Source organism: Pempheris klunzingeri, chromosome 16, assembly GCF_042242105.1.
Source record: "Pempheris klunzingeri isolate RE-2024b chromosome 16, fPemKlu1.hap1, whole genome shotgun sequence".
Taxonomy (NCBI): domain Eukaryota; kingdom Metazoa; phylum Chordata; class Actinopteri; order Acropomatiformes; family Pempheridae; genus Pempheris; species Pempheris klunzingeri.
The window spans coordinates 7,779,123-7,805,935 of record NC_092027.1 but is presented as its reverse complement, the minus strand read 5'-3'; the positions used below and the strand labels follow the sequence as shown (position 1 = coordinate 7,805,935).

The window sequence follows — 26,813 nt, the reverse complement described above, 5'->3', positions numbered from 1 at the left end:
ATTTAGCCAGTCCTGCGTTCTGATTGGCTTAAAGACGCCAAACCCCGCCCACTCTCAAACGCCGACCTATGGGAGGCCGCCAGAGCTTTCTGAGGCCCCGCCCATGGCGTCCCTCCCGCCCCTGTCCACCGGCGTTCAATCGGAGGGAGAGTTCACTGTTGCGGGCTCCGTATGTGGCGCATGAGTGTGCGTTTCGGGATGTAACGACCGTCTCTCGGAGTAGCGATACTGAATTAAAACATATATATGCATATATGTTTATATATACACACCCGGGGGACTCTTAAGAGAGAATACCTAAGGAGAGCGGGCACGAAGTAAGGGAGTTATCGACAGCACGGAGTGGAGGGAGACACGGGAGCGTGGCAGGAGGGACGCTCAAGCAAATCCAACCGACACCGCACGCAGAAATGGCGGAGCACCACGCAGCCAGCGACGGCAAGCACAAAGCGTCCACCAACGCCGGGGGCTCGGTGCACGGGAACAGCCGACCCGGCGCCGCGGGTGGAGGAGGGGGCAAGGGAGGCCTGTCTGGCGGGCTGACACAGCCGGCAGGGTGGCAGTCTTTACTCTCCTTTAGCATTCTTTTCCTGGCCTGCCTGGCCGGATTCAGCTCCAGACTTTTCGCGGTGATCCGGTTCGAGAGCATCATCCACGAGTTTGATCCATGGTAAGCTAACTTAGCTAACGTTTGTCAGGTCAGCCTGAGTCTCTGGAAACAGTTGCTTGTAGAAAGAAAGAGGCTGCGGTCCAAATCCCTCCATGGGGGTCTTTATTTTTTTAATTAAAGCTAACGTGTGTTAACCCAGCAGTATTGTTTTACTCTTTGAAAGTCAGCACAATAGCAGCGGCTGATTTGAACACATCTTTAACTTATGTTTTGTTTGTTCCGTATATTAGCTCTAAACTGTTGTTTCCCCTTAATGACAGTTTTTTCCCCCCTATGATGTCGCAGAGTCAAACTCTTTGTTTATGTGGTCAGTGGCCTGATGTGCACTCTGTCTGGGAGACCTTGACATTTAACTCTTGAGTGTCACGAAGCTGGCTCGTCTGGCTTGACCGCTCTAATGTGCCATTCACCAAAGAATGACACTGAAGTGTAGCTGCAGTGAGCTGCAGCTGCAGGTACAACTTCGTTTGGATGGTAGAAAACCGTGTGTGAACCCCCCTGGAGGAGGACGTGTCTTTCTCTGTACTCGGAACACGTTTTAATACCTTGAAAACTCCATTCAGGGTTTTGGTTGCTTACTTGGGGCTTGTCGCTTCAGCGGTGGTCGATATAATTGATTGGTGCTGTTTTATTGCAGGAATAAATTCCCTCGTAGAGTTTAACATAACTTGCTGTTGATTTCATAAATGTCGACTAGATAAATGCATGCTGGGCTTTCAGGTTTTCGCGCAAATTACAGCTGGTGCTCCTCATGGCAGCAGGTTGCTTGTAACCCGGAAGCCAGCTGATCCGGTCTGGTGTGTCTGTCATCACAATGAAGGATTATTCCGCTTTGTAACGGTGTCACACGGGCCCACAAGTGTCCCTCTGGTTGCAATGCACATGTCATTCCCTCACTGCTCCCCTATACTGTGTTGCATTCAACAGACAGCGGGACTGATGCATTCATTTATTAATTTCCAAGGACAGGTGCTCCATCTTGTTCAGGGTGACACTTACCTCTTCAATTATGTTGATAACTTGATTGCATTTTATAGCCAAGGGCCAAGACTCAGGGCTGTGAGAGGTTCCTCCTCGTTCAGAGGAGCTTGATCCTGCTTTGAGGCTGGAATTTGCACCAAGGGCTGACCACAGCGCTGCTTAATGAGTCGTCCAGTGTGTCACACACTCATTAGAAGCTGCATTCTTTCTTTACAGCCTTCACATATGCGATTACTGTCCAGGGTGGTCACACAGTTGGTTTGTTGCACACGGTGTTTCGCCGCACTTGACAGTGAAAGTGGGAGCCGAAAGTCTCTGTGAGGCTATAAACCGGCACCAGTTTCCACAGTTACACAGTTGAAATTGCACAGTTCTTTGGCAACGTGTCACAGAAAAGAAAGCAAAGGCGGCCTTTGATATTCAAAGCTTAAAAGCCCTTGCAGCGATGAGTAGTCTACATCTGTTGTTCTCAAAATGTTTCTCTCGGACCCTGAAAACAAAGTAATGCTTGAATTGAGCCTTCTGTTGCAGGCTTAAATCAGCAAAATGGTAAATTCACCCATGTGTGTGTTTTTTTTTTTTTTTACACACATATATATGTATTAGGGTGGTTGACTTCATGTTCAGAAGAAGCGTTGGAGACTGCAAATAATCTTCATTCATATGGAAAATACATTTATCAGAACGGAGATTACCAGCCGACATGTGTCAGTAGTTGACTGTGAAAAAAAATCTTGCAACACCCCCCCAGTCATCTTTTGACCCCATGTGTAATCCTGATCAGCTTGCTGAAAACCATTGCCCTACATTTACACAATCATTAACACTCAGGAATTCTTCAGCATGTATGGCAGCCGTAACGCTGAAGTTTTTCTATAGGCTAACACCGAAATCTGACCCGAGTGAGCGCTATTGTGGCCACGAATGCTAGATGGAACATCATTCAAGGATTTATTCTGTTATCTTATGTCGACTCTGAAATGAAATCCTTCTGTATCGCTCTAAAAGCAGGTTTGTGATTATGTTGCATTGCTTTCTCACCTTTTTTTGACAGCGAGAAAAGACAACATGTATTTTCGAGCTGCAGACACGTAGGACGCTGATTGGAAGCGGCTGTCACTCCCAGACGCACATGATTACTGCCATTGTCGTCTGAATGCTTGGATGCTGTTATTGATTTTTTTTTTTTTTTTCCTGCAAAGAGCTTCAAATTATCGGCATCTAAACATTACATTAAACAAGCTTGCAATTTGACAAATCAAGATTGGATATACAAACTCCAAAATGTCAGGCTTATTCTGCACTAGGCAAACGGCACACAAGCTGCACTGATTTTGTAGGCAAGTCTCTGATACGACATGCTTGTTATCTGGCTGTGCTCATTTTGCTTTCCTAATGTTTGTTGATTACTTTTAGACTGGGCAAGCTTTCGTTAGCAATCAAGTGAGTTTTTTTTGTCTTCTCCATTCATGAATGTAATTAATTTCTAAAGTTATGTCCTGACTCATAAATACATTTCACTCTCTTTAGCCAAATCCAAATTAATGTCCAATCTTCTAAATTGGCAGCGAGTTGGTGGATGATTTCCACTAAGAATATTGTCATAACTGTCTGCTTGACATTACCTTGTGGAGGTGTAACTTCTCGACCCTGCTGGTACAAATATATCTTTTCTGTGTGTACTAGTGTCTCCCAAGCTGGCACTGGTCACTGGTGCTCCTCAGAAGAGAGAGATTCGACTCTGCTCCCTGAGTTGATTTCTATTCAAATTTTCTGTCCAGTTTATTGGGTTAGTGGAAGGAAATTTTGACTGGACTGAAAGCTGTACGATGATGTGCATATGTGTGTGTAATGGTGGGGAGCCTTCCTTTGGCTGCGCTCAAGTTTTTTCCACCTTGGTCAGGAAATAGAGTCCGTTCTGACAGCCAGAGTGGAGAAGAAGCATCTCTGTCAAGCAGATAATGAGCTGGATACACTGGTATAGCAGCACAGACACACACACACACACACACACTGACACTCACGCAGTTACACTCTCACTTGCTCTTTCGATCGGCCGGCATCATAACTGCTGCTGCTTCGCATGACTGGAGCTTTGTTCAGTGTCTAGATGGATGCTCACACTGTGTCGTATGGGACGTTAGCTTTTAGTAGCTAAGTCAACTAACGCAGCGTGTTTGGATATGTGGTGCTAAAATGAGCAGCTGATGAATTGATTAGTTGATTTTGACAACCATTCCATTAATTTATCGTGTTGAAAGGCCACATATCATGAGGAGAGTTGGAAGATTTGCATAGTTTTTGCTGCTTCACATGATTTGAATTGAATACTTTGGGTTTTCAAGTTTTGGTCACAAAAATGAGAAACTAAAGATGCTCTGGTCAAACTGTTTTGTGAAACAGTAATTTTTATAATGGAAATGACAGAGAAACTGTATTTAATGTTGATTGGGCACATCATGGCCATTAACCAAATCTGCTTAATAAGGCTTGTATCTGCACTGTCGAGTGCATCTTGTGCATTTTAAAACATTATGCAGTGCTTTGGCAACCAGCATTTTCCATTATTTTTAACTTTTGTATAAACCAAACATATAATAAATTAAGAAACCAAATTAGTTGTTTTTGGAAAATAATTGTGAGTTGCAGTCCTAGTCATTGGTGCCGATTATGATGGCTTATAGTAGCTAGAGTACTAAAGTAGTTGCAGTGCGAAACTGGTTATGCACGTCTACCAAATCTGAAGTTCGGGTTTAGTCGCAAGATTAGAAGTCATGAAGGTGTTTAGGTGTGTTGAAAAGGTTATGTTAAGGTAAGAGACAGCCTAGATTGTAGTATTTGTGCCATCTGCTGCTGTAGTGCTTGCATGCCATCTGCGTGCACACTGACTACAGCAGCGTTGCCAGGTTAAGAGAAGATTTTCCACCCAAGAGCCACTGGAAACATGCCTAACATGCTCCAAAACTATGAGAACACATTGCCTTATTTCTGCTTTCTTTCTGCTGATCCTGCTTTGCCTGCATGCTCTCTTTCACCTGCCTCTTCTCTCCTACTCTTCACAATCAGGGTGCAGCAGATTTGAATTTTTCCGAGAAAACACAAGTTGTACCAGCCACTTTCATAGGCTCCGGCAATATCCTAATCATCTTGGTGGGAAACCTGAAAACTTGCATCACTAAAGATGGAAAGTGATACAGAATCTCAGAAGCTTTTTTAAGAAGCTTTTAGACAGTATTTCATGTAAGACACAAAGAAAACATCCAGTGAGCCACCCAGCTGCTTTTGATAGCTAATCTCAAAACAAGAGAAGTGTGATTTCACACCTGCAAAGCCAGTAGTTTCATAGATGCCTTGCAGAATCCTCCACTATCTGAAACAACACTTTGATATCAGTTAATACCTCAGAAAGTATTTCTGACCCCTTTTCATAATACAGTCTTTGCTGTTAAGTGCTGTGAAAATGAAATCTCCCCACAAGTGATGTTACCACCTCAGCTTTTTTTTGAAAAGCCAGCAAAATTAGTGGGGCTTGATTTTCTGTGAGCCCCCCTCTCTCTTCTCTTCTCTTTCTTTTTCACACACGAAAAACATGACGAAGATTGGACCATACCCGGAGAGGCTGCTGGCACAGCAACACGTTAGCTAGTGCGGTAGTGTGGGAAAATGGAGAATAAGTAGTGATTGATCTTCCTACCAGACACTTGGCTGGAGCTGTGATCCCTGCCTAAACCCCCTGACTGACTGTCCAACAGCTTATGAAATATTCAGCAGTCAGACGGTTTCCAGTTACCTGCAGTAGAAAAAGTTTTAGTGAGTGCCCATCCTCGGTTATTATAGGCTGGTTTTCCCTGTCTTACATTATTTTTTGTTTTATAGATTGGAGTTACCACAGCAACATATCATTCATTTCACAGCGTACCTCATTGCCAAAGGTAATGACTGTTTTGGCTCCGGCTCTCTTGTCTCTACTCCAGACTTACAGCCCAAACCTCCTCACACAGAAAACACTCACAGGACACAAGAAAGCTACCATGCTCAGCTTTTTCTTCTCCCTTGCAGAACTTTTTTTTATTTTTTTGTATTTATTTGCTGCTTTCTCCTCAGTCAGGAGACTTGATGTCAAGCCCCTGATGATTAAGTGCTATTTCCCAAGCCGGCCTCCCAGCGGACCACTGTCAGGCATAGCAGGGGAGTCTGTGAATCCGAGGTGTGCTGCATGTGTGAGTGTGAGATGGAGAGCGGCGGATCTTTTCCAGGGTTCCTGGGACATGTGTAGATGAGCTGAGATGGGAAGGAGCATCAGGGACGGGGACACCACTGGCTAGCACAATGAAAGGCATACAGACAACCCAATTTCATACCGGCTTTAGCTGGGGTTTTTTTTTGTTTTATTTACTCAAAGGAGAACATTACTTTAAATATAGGCATATTTCTAACAATATGTAAGGTGTGCTATTTATACAGCAAGACAGTTTCTGTGTCACATGGCTGCTCAGTTGAATGTTCTCCTTCTGTCTTCATACCCTCTTTCTGAAGTTATCCTCTGAGCTGTGGATAATGTGCAAAACGTTGTGCATTAAGCTTTTTGGAAGTTATTCCAGGATGCCATTCAGGACCATAACAAAGGGCTATATACAGTATGAAGGTGAAAGGCACCGGTCGATTTATTCACACTGAATTCAGGAAGCTGATGCCCTAGTTTTTTGTCCACAATTTGCCTGTCAGCCAATTTGGTCGGCCATTCTTTAAGATTGCCACCTAACAAGAGGTGCTTGTCAGCAGCCCGCAGGCCACACGAGTCACAGATGCCTTGATGGAGGATAATGGCACTGAGAGGTAGCCCAATTTGTTAGTGTGATGAATTGCCTCTGCTGCACATTCAGAGCAATATTTGTGTTTGTGTGCTCACCCTGTTATGAGCTTCACAGGGCGTTTGGAGCCAGTTTAAGTGTTTGTTTAATTTTACATTTAATTACATGGGGGTGGGAGAGGTTCAGCATAACCCGCTCCCTGCATAAGCTACAGTATAATATAGCCACTGCTATTACTCATTGCAAATTACCTCGAGCTGGTCCTCTGCCCCACCTTCTGAACCGCAGTCTTCTCGCCAGTTTTGGCAGTCGTTCGCTAATGAGTCTGACAGCTTCAAGCACGATGTTCCAGCTCTTTGCTCTTTATCGAAGGCTAAAGAGTGTGATCTTGTACTGCTATAAGTTTCAGACATGGCAGCAGTGAAACACAAAGAGCTGATAACACCCAAGCATGGTGCTTAAATCTACATAGGATATAGATGAGAATGTTTCCTACTCTGTTAATTCACTTACTGGTAAATTTACTTTATTTCATGGTCCTATAGAAAGAAAAGACAATCAGTTAACCACCTCAGACAATTGAAATTGCACCACAAATTCTTGTATTGAAGTGCTTATTGTCTGTTGCCAAGATTTAGATGGAGAAGATGATGCACGTTTCCTACAATTTTGTTTCCAGTTCTTCACTTTCATTTGTTGTGACAGGTTTGGTGTTTGAAGGACAGTTTGCACTAATCAGTGAAAGACTCTCAGTGTGGGTAGTCTCCTCACAGCTGTTGACTGCTGAAGTAAAACACCACTTTTGCTTGCACAGGACTGAACTGCTGTATTGAAACTGGATTTTTATTTATACAGCAAATGTGTGTTTGGCTTTGAAAAAGCTACTTCAAAGGTTGCAGTGATGGTGATGAAAGGTGTTATTCTGAAGAAAAATAAAACTTGCTCTAATAAAGGGATTATGTAAGTAGTTTTATGTTGATGCAATTGTCATAAGGTTAATTTTCAAAGTGTGCCTCAGAAAGCACAGATATATACATGCTGTATTGTTCCTCCGTGTGCTTGTGTTGTGCAGATATAGATGTCCAAACACCATGTGTCTAAACTATGTCTTCTACTGGAACTGATCTTAAAGTGGCCCCAGAAACAAGCCTGGGTAGCAGAACTAAATTTATCCCCTGGGTTTTCATCACACACACACACACACACACACACACACATACACGCTCACACATTAGTGTGTGTTACGCTGAGCAGAGATGTGTGGTTGATGCCACTTTTGTCACGCTGTTCGTTCTGTGTTGTCATGTGCGCTGTGATGTGATTGCTGTTCCATGACCACCCAGCCTGCAGAAGCCATCCGTCCGGGTAAAAACAGAAGGAGCGACGTGTCCGCTTAACAAATTCGAGGCCGTAATTGACGGCACTCCTTTTGAATGCCTGTGCGAGTGCCTTCTCTTGTGTGTTTTCCTCTTGCGTTCTGTGCATCAGTAGTAGAAGAGTGTGTCTGGTCAGCAGTCAGTGTTCATGCTTCGTGCTTCTCCAGCAGCACGACCACAGACACTGCTTCATTCTTCCATGTCAGTGAACTGAGACATGCTGGACAAGTGATGACGGCCAGAGTTTACAGAGTGCAGTCTTAGTCTTAGGCCTGGTTTTAATGTGTGTCTCGGGTGATCCGATCACAAATGGACAGCTTTAAGTACAAGTGTGAATGCACTCGAGGCATTAAATACGCATTGACATCTGATCGCTAGACCACTTTTGGAGTAGGGATGTGCATTTCAAGCAAAAATACTATTCGAAAGTCACTGTGAAGTATTTGAAGATTATTCAAATACCCCCCTCCCCCCATCAGGATAGAGAGAGCAGGGATAAGAGCTAAGCTAACCCAGCTTGTACTGAAGGCTGCTTCTACCTAATGTCCGGTCGCCGGATGATCAGCTGGATGAAATGTGACTCAGGCTGCCTAAGTAAGGAAAAATCAGAGACTGTTTGTGCCCACATCTTTACAGAGACATGGCTTAATCTCAGCGCCCCATAACAGTCTACCTCTCCTGACGGGGTTCTACCAGGCGCCGGTAAAAAGGAAGGAAAATATACTTTTGACAAGATGATAGTCATACTGTATAAACTATTAGATTTTTTTTTTTTTATAATTTAACACCTCATGGAACATCAGAAAATCATGGCCTCTGTAGCAGCCTATAGATGATCATTAGCAGCCTGTAGATGTATGTGTCCTGGACCACACCGAAGGACCCCATATTCAACCGACTTAAGCCAATAATATGGCGATTTTAATTTCTTATCAGAATTAAGATGTTAAAAATAATCTCCAGAATCTGCATTAGTTGGGTGGAGAAGTATGTCCGCTCACTGAGCCCTGTTAATCATTATGAGTGATATAAGTCCTTAATGCCTTTCATTGGTCTGACACCATGCATCTCCATTCTCCATATGCCTGCTCACCAAAACGTGGTTCTGCACTCCATTAGGGCATTTAACGTTATGGATATGATTTGGCTTGTGATATTAAAGATATGGTAATATGTGATCCACCTGCGTTTGGACCACCCAAGATGCATGTTAATGCCAGGCACGAACAGGGCCTTAGATTTGGGGAAATGGGTTACAGAGTTAGTCTTTGCAAGAAAACACCTACAGGTGTAGATGATGTATGTGTAGACCAAATGCTGAAGTAGGGCTTATCCCAAGAGGAAACAAGTGGAGTTATACTTACACGAGAAAAACACAATATCTGCTTGTTTGACAGTCTTGTGATTGTGCTTACTGCAGATCATTGTTGGTCAGACAGTTCTTTTAATACACTGGCATATTGGCTCAGCCTCGCCGTTTTCCTTTTCTCCTTCACATTGGCTTTGAAGTGGTCCTTGATGCTTGCTGGACAGTGAGGGGTGGAAATGGGGCACATGGAACAGAGAAGATCTGTGCTTATCATACATCCCTGTCCTCTTACTGACAGGAGTCAGCATGCAGCTTTGTGGGCGAGCGCACCTGCATACAGAGAGGAGAAGAAAGGAGGAGTGTGAGAAATAGTGGTAGGATGGTAGGAGGCGGAGATGGAGAGAAGAAATTAATGCCTGCCAGGCATCCAATCTGAGGGAGGTTTTGGTGGTGGAGCCAAAGAGATTTCATTGTTCCAAACACTGCTTCATCAGTTTGTTTGTGTGTGATGTCTGTGCTTTATGTTTTTATGCAGGGAGGATAGGGTTGATTTATCATTTTGTCTGCCTCAGCCTCAGGTTAAATTGAATGGCTTCTGTCGCTGATAGACTACTTACAGCAGAGCTCATTTAATAAGATCAGCTGCTTAAAGCATCTCTAAAGCATGACTGAATAGTTAAAATAGCTCAACTCAGCTTATTCTTGAATAGTTTTTCTTCTTTCAATGTAATTCCACCAACCTTGTGTCATAACTCCTCAGGAACTCACTGTTTGGAATCAGCAGGAAACCCAGGTAGAAAGCTAAGAGTCGGCTTAATCAAATAAATCCCAAAGTAAGGTTATTATGAAAGTTGAGTAATTGTCGCCATACTTTGGTGCTCTGTGTAATAAGTTAGTCATATGGGCTCTCTACTCAGTGTGCTGGTTATCTGTGATAGTGCGCTATCACTGCATGTTTCACATAGAGATTTGCGTGCTAATTCTGTGTGTGTTGATATGCCCATTGGCCGGATCTCTGGTTAGATGACTGGCTAGGAATCAGCTTGGCACCGCTTAAATGCTGCGTGTTCTGTTGTCATTTAGATCCTGTTATGCCTCCACTTGAAGTCTTTTATTGCTTTTCCTTGTTTGACGGTAAGATTTCTGTAAGCCTCTTGCATATTTTTCTATCTCATGTGTGTGAATCAGTTATTTAGTTTTCAGATTGTTGTATCAAATTATTGCAATTCAGAACAGTCCAAGTCTTTTGCCAGTATGCAAATGAATTAAACCCAAAACTAAAGCTAATTGCAGATATGATGTTATTGCATTTTCTAAAAAGGGCTCTGTCTCTTCTCCTGCCATTTACTCACAACACTGTTTTGTAGATGCCACAGTAAGTCCTCCACAATATCCTTGCTTGTTAGAATATTGATATACTCTGAAATTGTCCTCCCCTCAGTTTTATGTATACATATTGTTTTTCTGCGGATTACATGTGTTTGTTCTGGGTGCTTTAGTTTCATCCTACACCAACAGAGAAGTGCAATTCAAAATACTCCCGATATTGCCCTTGACCAAGACAATGGCTCTTAAAAAATCAGAATATGTCGCATGCAGAGAGTGATTTTCTAGTGGGAATCGCGTAACTAGAACTCACTGTTTTGAAGAGGAGTGGATATGTTTGTGTTGCAACCGATGAGTATTTTAATTATTATTGAATTATCTGCAACAAAAGGTTGCAGATTCGGATGCAGCAAATACAGTGCCATTACAGTTTACAGTGAACTTAGTCCTCTTGTGGAAGACAGTTATGGACACTGTGATAAAAAGTGAAGAACAAACTTATAAGAGCTGCTTGATGCTTGCATTCACAAACTATTTTTTTTTTGCTTTCATTTTTGCAGCATTGTTATTATCAGTTTTTAATATTGACGACAAATCCTGATTATTTCCTTCATTTGCTGAGTATTTGGGGTTTTACTTTGAAAACAATTACTTGTACATACTGTTACTTACTTTGGCAGCAGGTGGCCTCTTGTTTTTCTGGTGCAGATGTGTCCATTGTTCAGCTGGTGTGTTTGTGTTCATTCTCATCAGCCCACTGAGAGACGATGGCTTTATTGTCACAGCCTAGCCACTGGCAAGCCCACCTGGTGTGACATTACAGAGCATTATGGTCTGAGGCCACGGCTTTGTTTCAGGTCGCCAGAGCAGCTGACTGCCAGGCAAGGACACAACTGCTCAGGGTTGCTTTTGTTTTGTTGTAGGGTGCAGACGAATGGCGGACTAGTTGAGGGGATGAGTGGGTGGAAGAAGGCTTAAGGCAGAGGATGAGAAATGACAGATGGACGAACCGAGTGGTGTCAAGCAGGACAGAATGACAGCTGGAATAGGTTGTCAATCTGTGACTGGCCGAGAAAGACGAGCCTGTCAGGCAACTGTCATATCAACGTGGTTATCAAGCAGAGCAGCTGGCAGGTAGTTGGAGAGAGCCACACCTGCTATGAAACAAGAGTCTAAGTTTGACCAATGAGAGGCTGAAATGGCCCTGTTAGCGAGCCCAGGACAGTTGTTCTGCAGAAATGTAGACCTCCTCCGTCCACTATATTATGTTAAGTCCCATACATCAGGTCTAAAAAAAGAGCCAATTAAGTCTTTTTTGGCAGAGAAATTCAACATTTGAACTTCTTAAATTCTAAGCACAGAATTACCCATATTTTTGACTTGGCAAAGCTCTCCATTCCATCATCCAAGTGTACAGACATTAGCTCTATTCATGAAGTTTTTCTCTCTCTGTCTGTTGTATACCTCTTTTTTGCTGACCTCCTAAAACAGACCACAGTTCTGTGTCTGTATGGCAAAGGTGAAATTTCTGCTAAGGGAACAAAGTCAAGATTAAAATTAATCACCTGCAACAAATTAATCAAGTAAGTTAAAAGCCCCTAAAAATCCATTATAGACCAATATCCCATGTGAGAGGTTTCAACCCCTGCAAGGATAGACCTATAGAGGTGTAGATGTTCAACCAGAACTTGCAGAATCAACATTGTATGAACATAGTTTGTTGTAAACTACAATGTCATGCCCAATAATATGAAAAGAAACTTTTCTGTCATATTTTGACACTGGATTCAGTTCACATTCACAAGAGAGACCACACAGAAATCCCTGGGATATTGGGCTTGCTTTTATTTCAGGCAAAACCTTTAGGTCAGTGTCATTATTAGAGCACCTGCCTCCCTCTATCATCTCCATGCCAGTCAGAGTGACAGAAGGCACAATGTAATGTGAGTGCTTGCTGAGAACAGGTTTCCCTCATGAAAACGGTGGGCATTGTTGGCATACGGCTAACCTGCTGCTATAAAAAGTCGAAGGAGTGTTTTGAGAATAGCATGATTCATTGTGGCTGCAGGCAGCCCACAGCAGGCATCAGTGCACTTGCAGGCCATTAGATAAACAGTTTGTCTCAGCCTTAAGGCATCTCAGATTTAAAAAAGCAGCTCTTTAAAATTCTAATGAAAGATTAAAGGCTTATCAGAGATTGCTTTTTGACTCTATTTGACAGATAAACGGCTCTTTATGAATTGTGATATAACTTTAACAAGAGAAAAGAGGCCACCTGGTCTCTTGTATCAATGGCCACACCTGAACACCCTTAAAGTAGTTTGTAATGTTCTGTCCACAACTGAAGGTTAAATAGTTTTTATTCAAAGTTAAGATGAAAAGCGGCACAACACAATGTTTCAGAAGTAGATAACATCCCATGCTCTCAAATGCGTTCTTGCAGGAATTCATGGTGTTTGAGTTGTACATGTGTAAAGTGAACGGGATAGTTGGGTGAAGAATAAATATAACATGGGGAGATGTTCAAATCTTGCCTAGTTTTTTTCCCTCCTCCTCGCTGCATGAAGAAGAGTTTCAGATACAACACCAACTGTAGCTTCTGAGGGGTGCTTGGTGGGATGCGGGTTTCAATACTGTATCGACTGGCGCTTGGTTCAAAGCAGACTGGCTCATTTAACCACATCACTTTTACTTGGTGATCCATTCAAAGCCGCTCCTAAGGAAAACTATTTACAACTTGGCTTCCCCAGAATGGTGGATCTAGCTCTATTTGAGCCTGAAGTAGCACTAAAAGATTCTCTTATGATGCATGTATTCTTAGACTTAGACTTTTCTTTATTTGATCCCCCATAGGGGGAAATTCTCATGTTACAGCAGCAACAATAGAACAGGGAGAGTGAAAAGAAGCAATAGTAAAAGAAAAAATAGCAATAGCAAAATAAATATATGGCTGTGATGAAATAAATATTTACACTATGGGATATTTACACTTTGGTTTAGAAATGTACAGGAATGAAGGAATGGAATGACATGGATGGAAAACAGTGTATTAACATGACTCAGCTAAACTATAGCATTTCCAGCTGTATAAGTACGACTTTCTTACAGATTTAACAAGATAAGATCAGTATACATAATGTTTTCTCATTCTACTTGCAGTCTCATCTAGCAGCATTTCAGTCTACAGAGACACTACTCTGCCTACTCACTTTGCCTTTTATGGTGCTTCCTCCTGATCCAGCCAAGTCTTCAGAACAAATTTGCTGAAATTAATAAATAAAATGATTTTTTTCCCCCAGCCAACTCTTCAATTTAATGTGTCCTTGAGACACGTAGCACCACAGGAGTAGAAGAGCTTTTCCTTCCAAATGCTAATCATTGTCCCGAGTGCCATACTCCCTCTCGTCTTCCGTGGTCCTTCTACAATTCTCAACCACAGGATGGTCTGACCCACTTGATGTGGAGGCTTAGTCTTTGCATTCCACTGATATTCTGGAAACTTGCTGCCTTCCGCTGATATCCAGGAAACTTGCTGTCATCCGTAGAAGCACTCGGTTTCATTGTTCACAGTTTTGTCAAGCCGATTTTGCTTGGTGGGGGAGATGTAAAGCAACCATTTTTGGAGTCTTGAGTCACCGCAGCAGCAGTAGTTTGGCAGTCTAATTCAATAGTTTTCTCTGAGTCTGCCTCCATATGGATGTCATGGCGATGCCAACATATCCTTCACATTCCTCACATCTTTGCTTGTTTTGTTAGGAGAGAACGTTGGGAAGATGCAGTGTTTTTGCAAGACGTGTACAATCCAAAATGAACATGGACAGCAAACGCAGACATGGTCTCTGCATATAAAGAGAAAAATATGAACACCTTCATATGTTTCACAACATGCACGACCATACATTTGGGGCTGCATAGGGTTGGTTTCCATAGCCGTGCAAATAAGGAGATCCACGCCATACAGAACAGTGAAAAGTATAATTTGGATTTTGCATCTGAGAGAAACAAGGAATATACTCTTCTTCCCCAGGTTGTCAGTTTTGCTGTTTTTATGCCTAGCACAGATTTGGTTGACTTGCGAAGAGACCAATTAGAACTGGGAGTCTTTTTTATTCTTCTTAAAATTGAAGTTAAGGTTTTGTTGGCATCTTTTCTTCCAAAGACTTGTTGAGTGACATAAGAGGTCTCAAGGGAAAGTGAGAGGCATTAAAATGAGTGGTACTTTCCTGCTGCGTAAGAAATGGTATATCTCTTTACAGCATTGGGCTGATGTATGGGCTGAATCAGGAGAAGAAACTGTAGCCTGAGCAGGGTTTACCACCATAGATGTCAGGCCATTACTGCCAGATCTTGTTTGTAAAGCCCTAAGGTTGCACTTCTTAAGCACAATGTTGACTTGAGTAATTCCTTTTTTTGTACATTCTGCTATTACATCTGCTCTGTCTCCTACAGCAAGTTTCATAAAGAGCTTTTTGGTCATGGCCAGCTTGAGTGCAACATTTTAGTGGTTCCTTCCTACTGTCCTGTTCTACCTTGTGTGCTTCAGTGAAACCGAAAAGCTACCACTTTGCTGAAGGGCCCCTGGAGCTTTGAATTATGAGATGATGGATGCCTTTTTCAGAGTACTCTTTTAGAGTGCGTATCTTGTAAAGTAACTTCTGGCTGCTTAAAAACTCCCCAGTGTCCATTAAAAATATAGCTGTAAGTAATTATCCAGATTGGTCTTCACACTTGACTAAACTGCACAGTCTAGGGATGTCACTGCTTGGAGTATAATTAATTCTTAACCCTGTGTAAATGTTTTAGTTATAGATCTTCAATAGGTATATTATTCTTGGCAGTATTTTTCTTTTATCTTTTGATGGCTCTTTTTTGTGACGAGCACCACCTTCCTGCCTTTTCCTCCCTGGCCCTTTTGCTTTTGACACTAAAATCTGTAAAGACTGTGAAGTTAATGCAGGCCTGTGATGGTATCATCATCTCCCGGAGTTTTTCATCTCAACCTGTGATATGTTTCCTTTTAAGCAGATGCACCCTAGTTAGTGAGATCAAGGAGGACATTTCCCACACTTAAGGAATGAATCCTGCTTTGATTATGGCACCTTTGCATTAAAAAGGCTCCCAGAGCTTCATTGGAATATATGAAGGACATCATTAGGCACTTTATGATTTCACTCAGGAGAGATAAGTGACCTCAGACTTCAACATTTCCCTTGCAATATAGCTCCAGCAATTTGGCAATTACCACAGTCATTAGAATTTCATTTACCATGACTGCTTATCTTGACCTTGAAACATACTTTTTCAATCTAAGTGGCAAACTGACAGAGGTACTCTTCCCTCTGTCATCTCAGTTTTTTTTTCCTAGTTTCTTGGTTTCTTTTATGTGTCTCTTCTCTTCCCATGAGCATGTCTTTGTAACTTAGCAAGCAAGTCTTGTTCTCAAACTGTGATCTAACTCCCATCTGGTCCTGACGGCTACCCAGAGTTTCATTTCAAAGTAAGATGAACTTGTACAGACCCTTGATAGCTTTGTCATCTGTTATCCCAGTTGCTTCAAAAGTCACATAAACCTGGACCCCTGCATCAGTGATGGTGTACTAAACCTGTATCGAGTATGGTACATTTTTAGGTTTTAGTGTATTTCTTCCTGACTTTAATTGCATGCTAACCCTCCACAGTCAGTGTGCCAGTGAGGTTGTTAAGGAATATTATTTTTTGATAATGCTCTTACTGTTGCCATCTGGCACTTCATGTGATATGAATTTCTGTGGGATTTGGCTGCCAGAATTCATCTGTTTTCCTCTTTATTAGGGGTTTTACGCTATTTAGCTTTTAAAATGACAAATAGAACTGCTTTTAAAAACCTTTTGGCATTTTGAAATGTGAAATTTTGAATAGTAGAGAAATGATGTATTTTGGTTTTGACTTTTAGTTGTTGCTTTAAAGTATTTTTGACCTGCATCTAACATGATTTAACATGATTAGTCTTTTAATCAAATATTAGACTGTCAAGAAATTAAATGTCAGCCATTTTGATGATCGGTTATGCCATTTGCAAACAAAAATGCCAAATATGACTATTTTCATGCTTTTCAATTGTGAAGAATTGCTTATTTCCTTTGACTTGGGTGACAGTAAGATGAATATCCATAGTGCACTACAATATACAAACAGTACTATATGATATGGGTTTTAGACTACTTGTCAAACAAATCAGGTAATCGTCACCTTAAGCTCTAGGAAATTATGGCATTTGACAATTTCATGGGCAAATACTTGAGTTATCACCTGAATAATCCACTGCTTCATTAATAGAAATGACTTAAGGAAGAAAATCCCAGGGAGGGAATGGAAAGGACACCCCACACAAATCAAATGTACAGAATATTCCTGCATCAATGTACACCAAATATGGAGGTATTTTGTGTATGTGTGTATCGTGTGTGTAGCATGTGCTTTTCTTCAAGATCTGTCCACATTAACAAAGCATGTTTAAGTAGTCTGCCACATTGCTCAGACCTGTCCTCGGAGCTATAAGAATTTTGTTCATATGATGCCACCTTTGCTAACTCTGTGAACCATTACTGAAAAGAGGGCTCACCAGGGTTCCTCCAGTTTCTCACCTTTATACCGGTCTGAATAAAGTCTGTGGCTCCACAGTGAGATGTCATTTGTGAATCACTGAGAACATATAGCCTTGGGCAGAGCTTAAAGTTGGTCTTGGTAAAAATTATTTATGTTAATGAACTTTTAGCGAATGGTTAGACATTCCCAGAGTATATGAAGAAGAATCCCTGCAGAGCTGCAGCACCTCCAACAGTAAGCTTAAGCCTAAACAGTCTGCAGGGGGTCCAAATTGATATGTTCTTGGAGTCTTAAATTAGATTAATCTCATTTTGATGCTTGATACCCTCATGGCATTTTCACATATACGATCCCATTCTGTGTCTGTATCATCAGTCATAAAATCTGCTGTCCAAGATAACATAAGAGCAAAAGATTAAGTAGCTATCTGTTCCAAATTTTTTTTGCATAATAGACACCCCTAGCAGGTGTCCCAGAAACCACTTTTGGGCAGATTGTTTGTATTAATTAAAAAACCAAATGACTTTAGTCTACCCTGCTCATACGGTCTGCCCATGTTTTAATTCCTTTTTCTACTCAGTCCTTCCACAAAAAGGAGTATTTTTAGGAATTCATAACTTTAGGTTATTCCAAGTACATGACTCAGAGTTAAGATCAGCATTAGATGATAACTTGAGAAACCTTTTTTACATACATTATAGAAGTTTTCTATGATAAAGGGAGATCGTAATTCAGAGGTCATTTGGTAGACAGCATTTATACACCCAATCAGAAACCAGGGGCCCTTTAGGGTGTCAGAATACACTGAGCTATTCATCTCAGGCAGATGATACCTCTGGACGTTTACTGTCCCATAAAAACATTTTTGCAAGTATGGTCAATCCGTGTAAAGTGCATATATGGGATATGACAATAGGAAGACACTAAAGTAAATAATTCAGCCTCTGGATACAACACACAACTTTGACTTTTCTCCATAAGACTAAAAATAACTACCTCTCCATATCTGATGAAATTTTCTTAAAGATAGTCTAAGCAATTTTCAATTGAAGAAAGAGAGTACCAATATATTTTATACCTTCAGTAGACCACTGAGATGACCGTGCCTGACCGTGCAACCCAGATAGCCTGGAGAATGATTCAGTACCATCCAGAAATGCTGGGACAGATCTAACTGTGTCAGAGGCAAACCACAATATGTCATCTGCGTAGAGCATAAGTGCATATGCAGACTCATTAATTCTAAATTCCTGAATGTTTTGGTTCATACGGATTGCTGCCGCAAAGAGGTTCAAGGGCTAGACACGAGCTCTGGTGACAGCACTGACTGGGTAAAGCTGCAATGATTAATGGATTATATGTCAACTAGTAAATCGATCACTGATTATTTTGATACTTGAGTTATTGGTTTCAGTAAAAAAAAAAAAAAAAAATTTTATAAAAGATAATTGAATTATCTGATTCCAGCTTCTTAAACGTGAATATTTTGGTTGACTTCTCTATTCCCCTGTGAAGGCAAACTGGATATCTTTTGGTTGTGGGCAAAACAAGACATTTGAGTAATCATCTTAGGCTTTCAAAAATACTGATCGACATTTTTCGCCTTTTTCTGAAATTTTATAGAAAATAACAAATCAATTAATTGAGAAAGTAACCCCTTTACCAGGTGTAAAGAGACTATTTGTTTGCACTGCAAGCTCCAATTCTCTATAAAGGATTTCTATCCATCTGATAAATACTTGGCCAAACATGAGCATGTGCATCTCCATTCTGTCCTTTCTCACTGTCACACAAAACAGCTGCTGTTAGGTTTTTTGAATTCCACATGACCACATAATATTTATAATGCATCTCATGCTATCAGAAGAATTTCTATGTCTAATATAGCCCAGTTAGGCTGGATGGATGAGTGACCTTAGTGTTTTCTCTAGCAATCATAGATATCGATCAACTGAGATCAAACCTATTGGACCTGGAGGTTTTTTTTTCCAAATAATTGCAAATGGTCTTCAGGATAATATTTGAGGCCGTAAATCTGTGGCCAGAGGATTTGCCTGCTATTAGGGCCATGATCACTTGAATGATCTTTTGTGATGTAATAGGTGAATCAAAGCCCTCTTATTGTCCAGTGCTCATCTTGGGGAGGTTTAAGGTGTTGAGAAATCATATTATTGCTTTGTCTGTGGCAGTAATTTGAGATGTATAGAGATTTATGTAGAATTCCTTTTGATATGTCATTTATGCTCCCTAGATTTGGTTGCCAAGTTCCCATCACCAGCAGTTATAGAGGGTTTCTTTCTAATGTACCTAGCCTTAAATCTCCATGATCTATCCACTGATTCAAAAGTAGTCTGCCTGGTCCTAAATAGAAGAAACTGATTTCTTGGGTACTCCATAGTATAGTAGTATAGCATACTCATACTTAAAGTGAGTCAAATCTCTTAAAAAGCCCCTTAGATACATTGTTTTTCAATTTGGCCTCAGCGTTCTTAATTCTCTTTTCTTAATCTATGAGCTTAGCAGCATTACCCCTCCTTTTGTGTGAGGCATATTGAATAATGAATCCCCATAGAAAGGTCTTTGTGGCCTCCCATGCCCCTATGTCAGGGGGAGCTATAGGGACATTGGTCTCCACATACAGTCTAATCTGTGCACTAAGCTCCTCATTAAACCCTGGATCTCGTAGTAACGATAAATTAAAGCACAACATCTGTGATTTCACAGTCTCCTGATATGGGATCATGTCTAGTCTGACTTTAGCACGTTGTGTTCTGAAATAGACTTTATGGCCTCCTGAGTAGAAAGTGTAAACCCAGTTTGTTAGGTCATTCAGCCTCAACACATCTGGAACGTCGAAAGAAGTACACATTCCTTTAACAATTAAAACGGAGTCAGGTATGCTACCAAATGTAGGCGTTCTGAGATCAAGGATTTTATCAAAAGCAATGTTGAGATCGCCTCCTAGAATTATGGGATCATGTCCAATATCATGCAACTTTCTTAACGGTGAAGGTTTCTCTACAATGAACTTGGAGAGATCTGTATTGGGTGCATATACATTGGCCAGGATCAGGGTCTCCACTTGGATGTATGCAAGCGCTACGTCTGCCCTCTTCATTCTTTACCTCCTTCCTGAGTCTGAACTGTAAACATTTGTTAATTAATATAACTGCCCCTCAGCTTGTACATGACCCAGAATTAAGGATACATCTCTCAACTGACTCCTGGGCCGAGGTCTGTATTTCCTGCAAAAATATTTTTTTACAAATGCTTCAAAACCATCTTCCTTTTAATCGCACAATCTAGTTTACAGGTGGAGTAACAGTGTGTTCTTTTAACTGGTCTACAGTATTTGACTGTAGATTGAGTGTAATACTGCAATTATAGACTTCAACAAAAGATCAACAGAGATAATAACAGAGAAAATAAAGTAAACCCCTCAGTGACATGATTGTTGATGATGCTGTACAAATAGCAGCTTTTGGCACTGATGCACAAGGGTGCATTGTGGTGGGGTCATAGTTTGGACCAGTAGGTGGCCATTAGCCAGATGTTCTTTCATTGAGTAGATTCCTCTGAGGGGATGTTTAGGGATGGGTGGTTCAACCTGATTAACATTTTATTCAGACTGGGACAAGCTGGCTGCTCTAGTCCAGCGGAAGTGTTAATAAGTTCATTGAATTCAGAAAAAGAGTAAATGAGCCTCATCCCCAGAGCCGTTAACGCATGTTGCCGTAGGTTCAGTGTACTGTGATTTTACCTTTTTACCATGTAATTTCTACAAACACTAGAATTACTGATAAGAGGATTGTACTCTAGTCTTTAAACAAAGATGACAATGATTACACCCTGACTTGATAGGGGTCAGTCTGAGACTACAACAATGCACGTCTCTTTTAGAGCTCCTGGCTGTTACAGCGTGTGACATTAGTCTTCTTGTCTGCATCACCATCATTCACTTGCAGAGGGAAATCAGAGGGACGATTCCCCCTTCTGCATTTCTGGGCTGCAGTTCAATCAGGAGTCGGGCTGAGAGAGTCATCTGTTTCTTTCTCCTTCTCTATCACCCTCTCCCTTCACACAGTGAACACACACACACACCTACATACACACAGACACACGCATACCTACACACACAGATACACACACACACACACACACCCTACCTTCAGTTGCTGCTGCTAGAGCTTCCATAATGTCATTACGACACTCCCAGTGAAGGTTGGGCCACATTTGATGGGGCCTACTAGACAAAAGCTGAATTTAGCTGTGAATGAACCGCAGTCCCATCTCTCAGGCTCCCTGTAATAGGTAGCTGGATCTGTTTCCCCCTCTGGCTGGGATTTGGAGATTTGCTACCCAGACAAGAACTGTAGAGGAAGCCCCTGCTCTCATTCACTACTGCAAATCTATGAAGTGTGGCGTTTTCATCCAGGATGAGCTCATTGTTGCCTTTTATGTATTCTCTTTGCCCGGAGCCCTGTTTTCTACTAAGATGCTATCTCTGCGCATTTCACACAGATACATTATCTGTGAGAGCTTGGCTTGTGCTGTTTGATATTTATCTTTGCTGAAGTTTCAAAGTCAGATTAGGGCAACTGTGTGTTCTTATTGTGGAGGGAGTGATCAGATTTCTGTTCGTATGGAGTTTGTAGACATCATAGCAGTGCTGAGTGCTTGTTTAGTGCAGCTTTGCGTTGTGTGTCATTGCTGAGCATCGTTTTCGCACTCTTTGTTAGTTTATTTTAGTGATAACCTAAGGCAATAGGGCAACTGTAGCAGCTTGGCAGAAACAGGAAGGGGACTGTAGTACACTAATGGGAACAAGTTTGAAAAATTAACACGAATCCACAAAACGGCAACTTGGAAAAGTGTTTGATTTAGTTTGTCATGTAGGAGGATCTGTAACAGGTTTCTCACAGTCACAGTTCTTCTCATGCCGCGAGACTGAAATAGGTCACACAGCTGTTTTAGCAGGCGCCACATGTTGAGAGGTGTACAAAATTGTGTTAGCTTGGACCTTAAAAGCTCTTGCTGCACTGCTTCAGATACGGACAAAACTCATCCCCGTGCTGAGATGCATTTGGGATGCCTTTGGCCTGAGTGAGTAGCAGCGCATACGGCTACAGTATTCTCCATTTAGCCAAGAGCAATCCTTCATCCTTACTACTGAAGCTCTAAAGCGTGGAAGCTTCACAATGTCTGGGGTGACATTTAATTGGAGGAATAACAAAAGGCTCATTGTCCTTCCTCTACAGGAAATTACCAAAGTAATTTTGCCCCCCCTAAACAAATCAATGTCCTCTTCTCTGGTGCAATTATGCATGCAGAGACACAGTTATGACGGAGTAGCTTTTTCTGTGTTTTACAAAGTCGGAAAGGCCCCCTTGGTGATATCTGTATTCGGCATGGCTGCTCATTAGATTTGGTGGATCATTAGGGGCTGCTACATCAAACAAGCGTTTTTTGGGTTGCACGCATTGAGCTCATGTTGCCTGTGTTGTCTATGTTTCTCTACGGCTGCTACAAAGGAGACCTGGTCTGACAATGGATCTTTGAGGCAGTCTTTTAAGTTTTTTTTCCCCTTTTTTTTTCTACCATGGAGTGTATGAGCAATTCATATTATTCATGTGATTTGTTTTTAATTCTTAAAAAGCATAACAGTGCCTACAACTATTTATTAGTCTATCCAAGAAAAGCTTTTAATTGCTGAATTGTTGTTGACACTGAGTCACTCACTGTATCACTAAAGATGTGGTGGCATGTTTTGTGAGCAATGTTCACTCAGGTCCTGTGCAGACCTGGCATTAACATGTGGTCAGAAGTGGATAGTTTTTTATACGTCTGTTAACACGGTTGTTTAAAATACGTCTGCACGTGTGTCTCAACTCACCACTTGTGATTGGATCTCTCTTCCCCGCTCTCTATATGCTTATAAACATAATTTTACTTATATCCCATTCACTCCATTTGATAGCAGTGTCTCTTTTATTCAAACAGCAGCTGCCCTTTAAAAGTCTGTGCTTGGTGCAATATCACAGCATCATGTTCCGTTTAACATTATTATCTTATCTTTAATATCACACGCCAAATCAGATCCGTAACATTACTCTTACGAGGTGCACAGCAATGTTTCGGTGAGCAGGCATATGGAGAACGGAGATGTCAGATCCATGGAAAAGACGCATTAAGGATTTAAAAATTCACTGATCACTTGTGCTGATTCACAGGGCTCAGCAGGAAGGCATACCACTCCACCAGAAACATCTCTAAATCCGCAGCAGGGCGCAGATTCTACAGATTATTTTATAACATGTTTTAGTTGTGTTAGTAAGTTAAAATTGCTTTAATTCTTACATCCGTCCACTTTTGATTTGGCCTCACAAAAGATGTAAGTTAATGACCGGTCTGAACAGGGCCCCAGGTCAAAAATAAAATATAAATGTTAGCTAATGGGGAGTCCTAAAATGAGCAAATGGACCAATATGCAGAGAGCACTTTTGCAGTCTGTCAACAGAATGCTTTAGTGCCAAAACTTGTTTTTTTTCCAATAACAATTTACCACTGCATACACGCATACATAGTGTCAGCGTTTGTCAAGCAGTGCTTTTGAAGAAAATGGACCTCACATTGTGTCTGAGCACCTTCACAAGTTACCTGCACATGTAAAGCTCTTATTTTAAAGTGCTACAGATGACTGAGCTTTGTCAGCTGGTTCATTAAGCCAAGGTGCAACACTATTTGGCCATGCTTGTAAGGAAGGAATAGACTTTGTGGCTAGAAAGCTAAAGTTCGCACACTCAGTCTGTTGGCCCTTTTTGGGTGTCGCAGGCGGCCGTCTGGCCGTCAGTCAATGTCACTGTCACACTGATGATGGACAGATATATAAACAGAGGTTCTGACGCTGCCGTCTCTACCTTTTAGTGTCCGATTTTTTTTCTCTTTTCAGAAACGCAGGACATCAATACACAAGTTAGATCAATATGCTGTAATTTAAAAAATTATTATATTATTATATTCTCAGTATGTTGAGGTCAAATCAGATGAAAACAAAATAATTCTTCCTTTATTGAACACACAACTACACCATTGTTGCTGCTGTGCAAATATGCTTTAATGATTTTCTAAGCATGTAACTTGTGAAATGCTTGGTAAAATAAAGCAATCAGTTGCCTTGGATTTAGTATTACCTTGTATACTCCCTGTGTGTATGAAGAACCCACTTGTTGATTTTAAATCAGGACAACGCTGAGCCCTGCTTATCAGTAAGGTGTGCTCAAGTCTCCGGGGGCTGACATCTTTGTGCTATTCAAAGAACAGAGCGTCTTTCCCTGGAAAGTTAATTCAGAATTAATCAGCTACTTGCCGTTGTTAGCACTAGCTCTTCATTTTCAAGTAAAAAAAGCTCAGACCCCAGGCTAGCTAGTTATTTAGATAGCTACAGTGGGAAGCACAGACTTCATGTGCCTGTGTTCTCATTGTGCTGAAAAGGCTACAAGATTTTAGAGTTTATACCCCCTCAAAGACTCCCTTGTGGAGGAATGAAACATTGCTTTGTCACCACTATAGGAAAAGAGGGGGAAAAAAAGAAGAGGTAGAGAGAAGCACTCCCCTCTGTTCTGTTCCATTATCTCTTAGCCGTAGAATATGAAACAGCAGAGGCAGCCATGTGTTAGGAAATAATAATGAAGCGACCGTCGTGGTACAGAAGACGGTGTATAATTACTCAGTCCTGGCAGTAAATTTTGACCCCTCAGGATTTTGGAACCACAGTGGCAAACCCATTCGTGCAGATATGGCAGCTTTGGGGCAGCAATAACTTGTGTTATGATGTAGGCACGCTGTATTAATGATTGTCGAGTTTGCAGCGAGAGATTGTGTAAAGTGCTCAGTATCTTCTCGACTGAAGTGTTATTGAGCGCCTGGCACTGATGTTTAAGCCAATGAGGCGTAAATGTCTTACTATCTTTTTCTACTGTCTCTTAGTGGCTCTCCTGCTCATAGCAAAGCTGTTATGCTCAAAGACAGAGTAATAACAAGCTTTTGTCCAGGGAAACCAATTGTGTGTAGACTACACAATCGTCCTCAACTGCATTTTTAACATCCAGCTTTATGGGTTCATTTCTGGGCATTGTGGTGTCTTCGGGTTTCCCGCTTTCCCGCAGCAGGTGGATGTTTGGATGAAGGGAAGAAGATTTTTAAGCCATAGATGGCTGTGGGCAGCTGGCCTCAGTTTACCCTCACTGCTGGATTTTCAATCTAAAGCCTCACAGTGGGGGATTTGCCTGTGTGTAGCTTGTGTGTACTGGCCTCTCTAAGCATTACAGCCTTCCTTCACATCCACAGCATTGATATTTTAAGGGCTACCATAGTACATCAGTAAGTGTACCTGTATGTTAATTGCTGTCCTCTTTACACCTTGTCAGTAGTAAGATTAAAAACCAGTATAAAGCCATGCTATTCTTTATTCCAATTCATGATGAAGCCTTCAGACCTGAGTTCTTTTGAGTATGCCTTCAATAGAGATCTCAGTCTGTGATAATTAGGCCTGTAATTATTGCTGGTGTTTGTCCTCGGTGTTTGTGTTTGTGAGATCCAATTGATTAGCCGCCCGTTATGACAGCAAAGCTCTTTGTGTGCCAGTAATTACTCCCTATCTGTGGGATTCACTGCTGCCTGCTGTTTCTGCCTGGCTCTCCCAGTGCCTTCCCTATTTTTGGTCGATGGTAACAGTGGGTTTTGATAAAAGAGAAGCTTCTGCCCCAGTGGACTCCTTGGCTAAATGTGGAATTGGCTTGCCTTTCATCCATTCCCTTTGATTCACTCGCCGCAGTTTGAAATTCAGTGACTCTGTGCTTTTGGGAACATCACATTTCCTATCCCCCTCCTTACCTTTTAAATGGACTCAAAGTACAAATCGTTAGTTGCTTTTGAATCACTCTTGTTTCAAAGACGTTTAACATAATTCCAAATCCAGCACTATGAATAGCTTGACTTTTGGGCCCTGCAGCATTTAAGAGTTTAAGGAGGGGAGTTTGTGACCTGAAGGGACTGGCTTGGAATATATGGTCGAGTAAAACTCAATGAGAAAATCTTTAATTTCCCCTAAAACTTGCCTTCCAACAAAACAATAATTCACTGTGTCTGACAGTCTTTCAAGTGCCAACTTCTATTCTATTCTAACAAATTCTCACATTTGCCTTAATCCTATTAGATGTTTTCTGCATACCTCTAATCATTTGTGAAACACTGGGTTAAAGTAGCTAGTTGTACTTCTACAATAACGGTTTTATTTGGTTGAATGTAGGTCCAATATTAATTTTTTCTTTAGCTCTCTTTATGGTCTCGACCAACTCACTAACAAGTTGCTAACTAATTGTAGTGTGTGAGCAGTTTATGTATATTGGGTTTTTAGAGCTATGGCCGAAAACAAAGCTATGAGAGCAAATTAAAACACTAAAGTTTCATCCCAGACATCTAAACAATGAGTTAAAACTATATAATATAAAGCCTCAAGTCAAAGGGAGGTGCAGGGTTGGATAATAATTCTCTGTAGGTTAAACACTGAGAGCGACCCTTTTCACATCGTCATTTGACACACGTACAGCATTTTAAGTCCAGTGATAAAACTCAAAGTTAAAACTTAATTTCTTACATTTCCTTTGAGTCATCTACGTTTGGTCTGTTTAATTTTAGCAAAGCTTGTGCTTGAGCATATTTAATGGTGTTAGGTCTCGGCTGACAATTATTTTCCA

At 41.4% G+C, this 26,813-nt stretch overlaps 1 protein-coding gene across 1 annotated transcript in view; it reads left to right on the top strand.

Moving 5' to 3' along the window:
* The first annotated feature begins 333 nt into the window (after positions 1-333).
* LOC139215265 (dolichyl-diphosphooligosaccharide--protein glycosyltransferase subunit STT3B) overlaps positions 334-26,813 on the top strand; it is a 74,717-nt gene continuing 48,237 nt past the window's right edge. Inside the window, exon 1 of the mRNA XM_070846174.1 lies at positions 334-670. Coding sequence (XP_070702275.1) covers positions 411-670 — 260 coding nt within the window. The 5' untranslated portion in view covers positions 334-410. The remainder of the gene's footprint in view (positions 671-26,813) is intronic.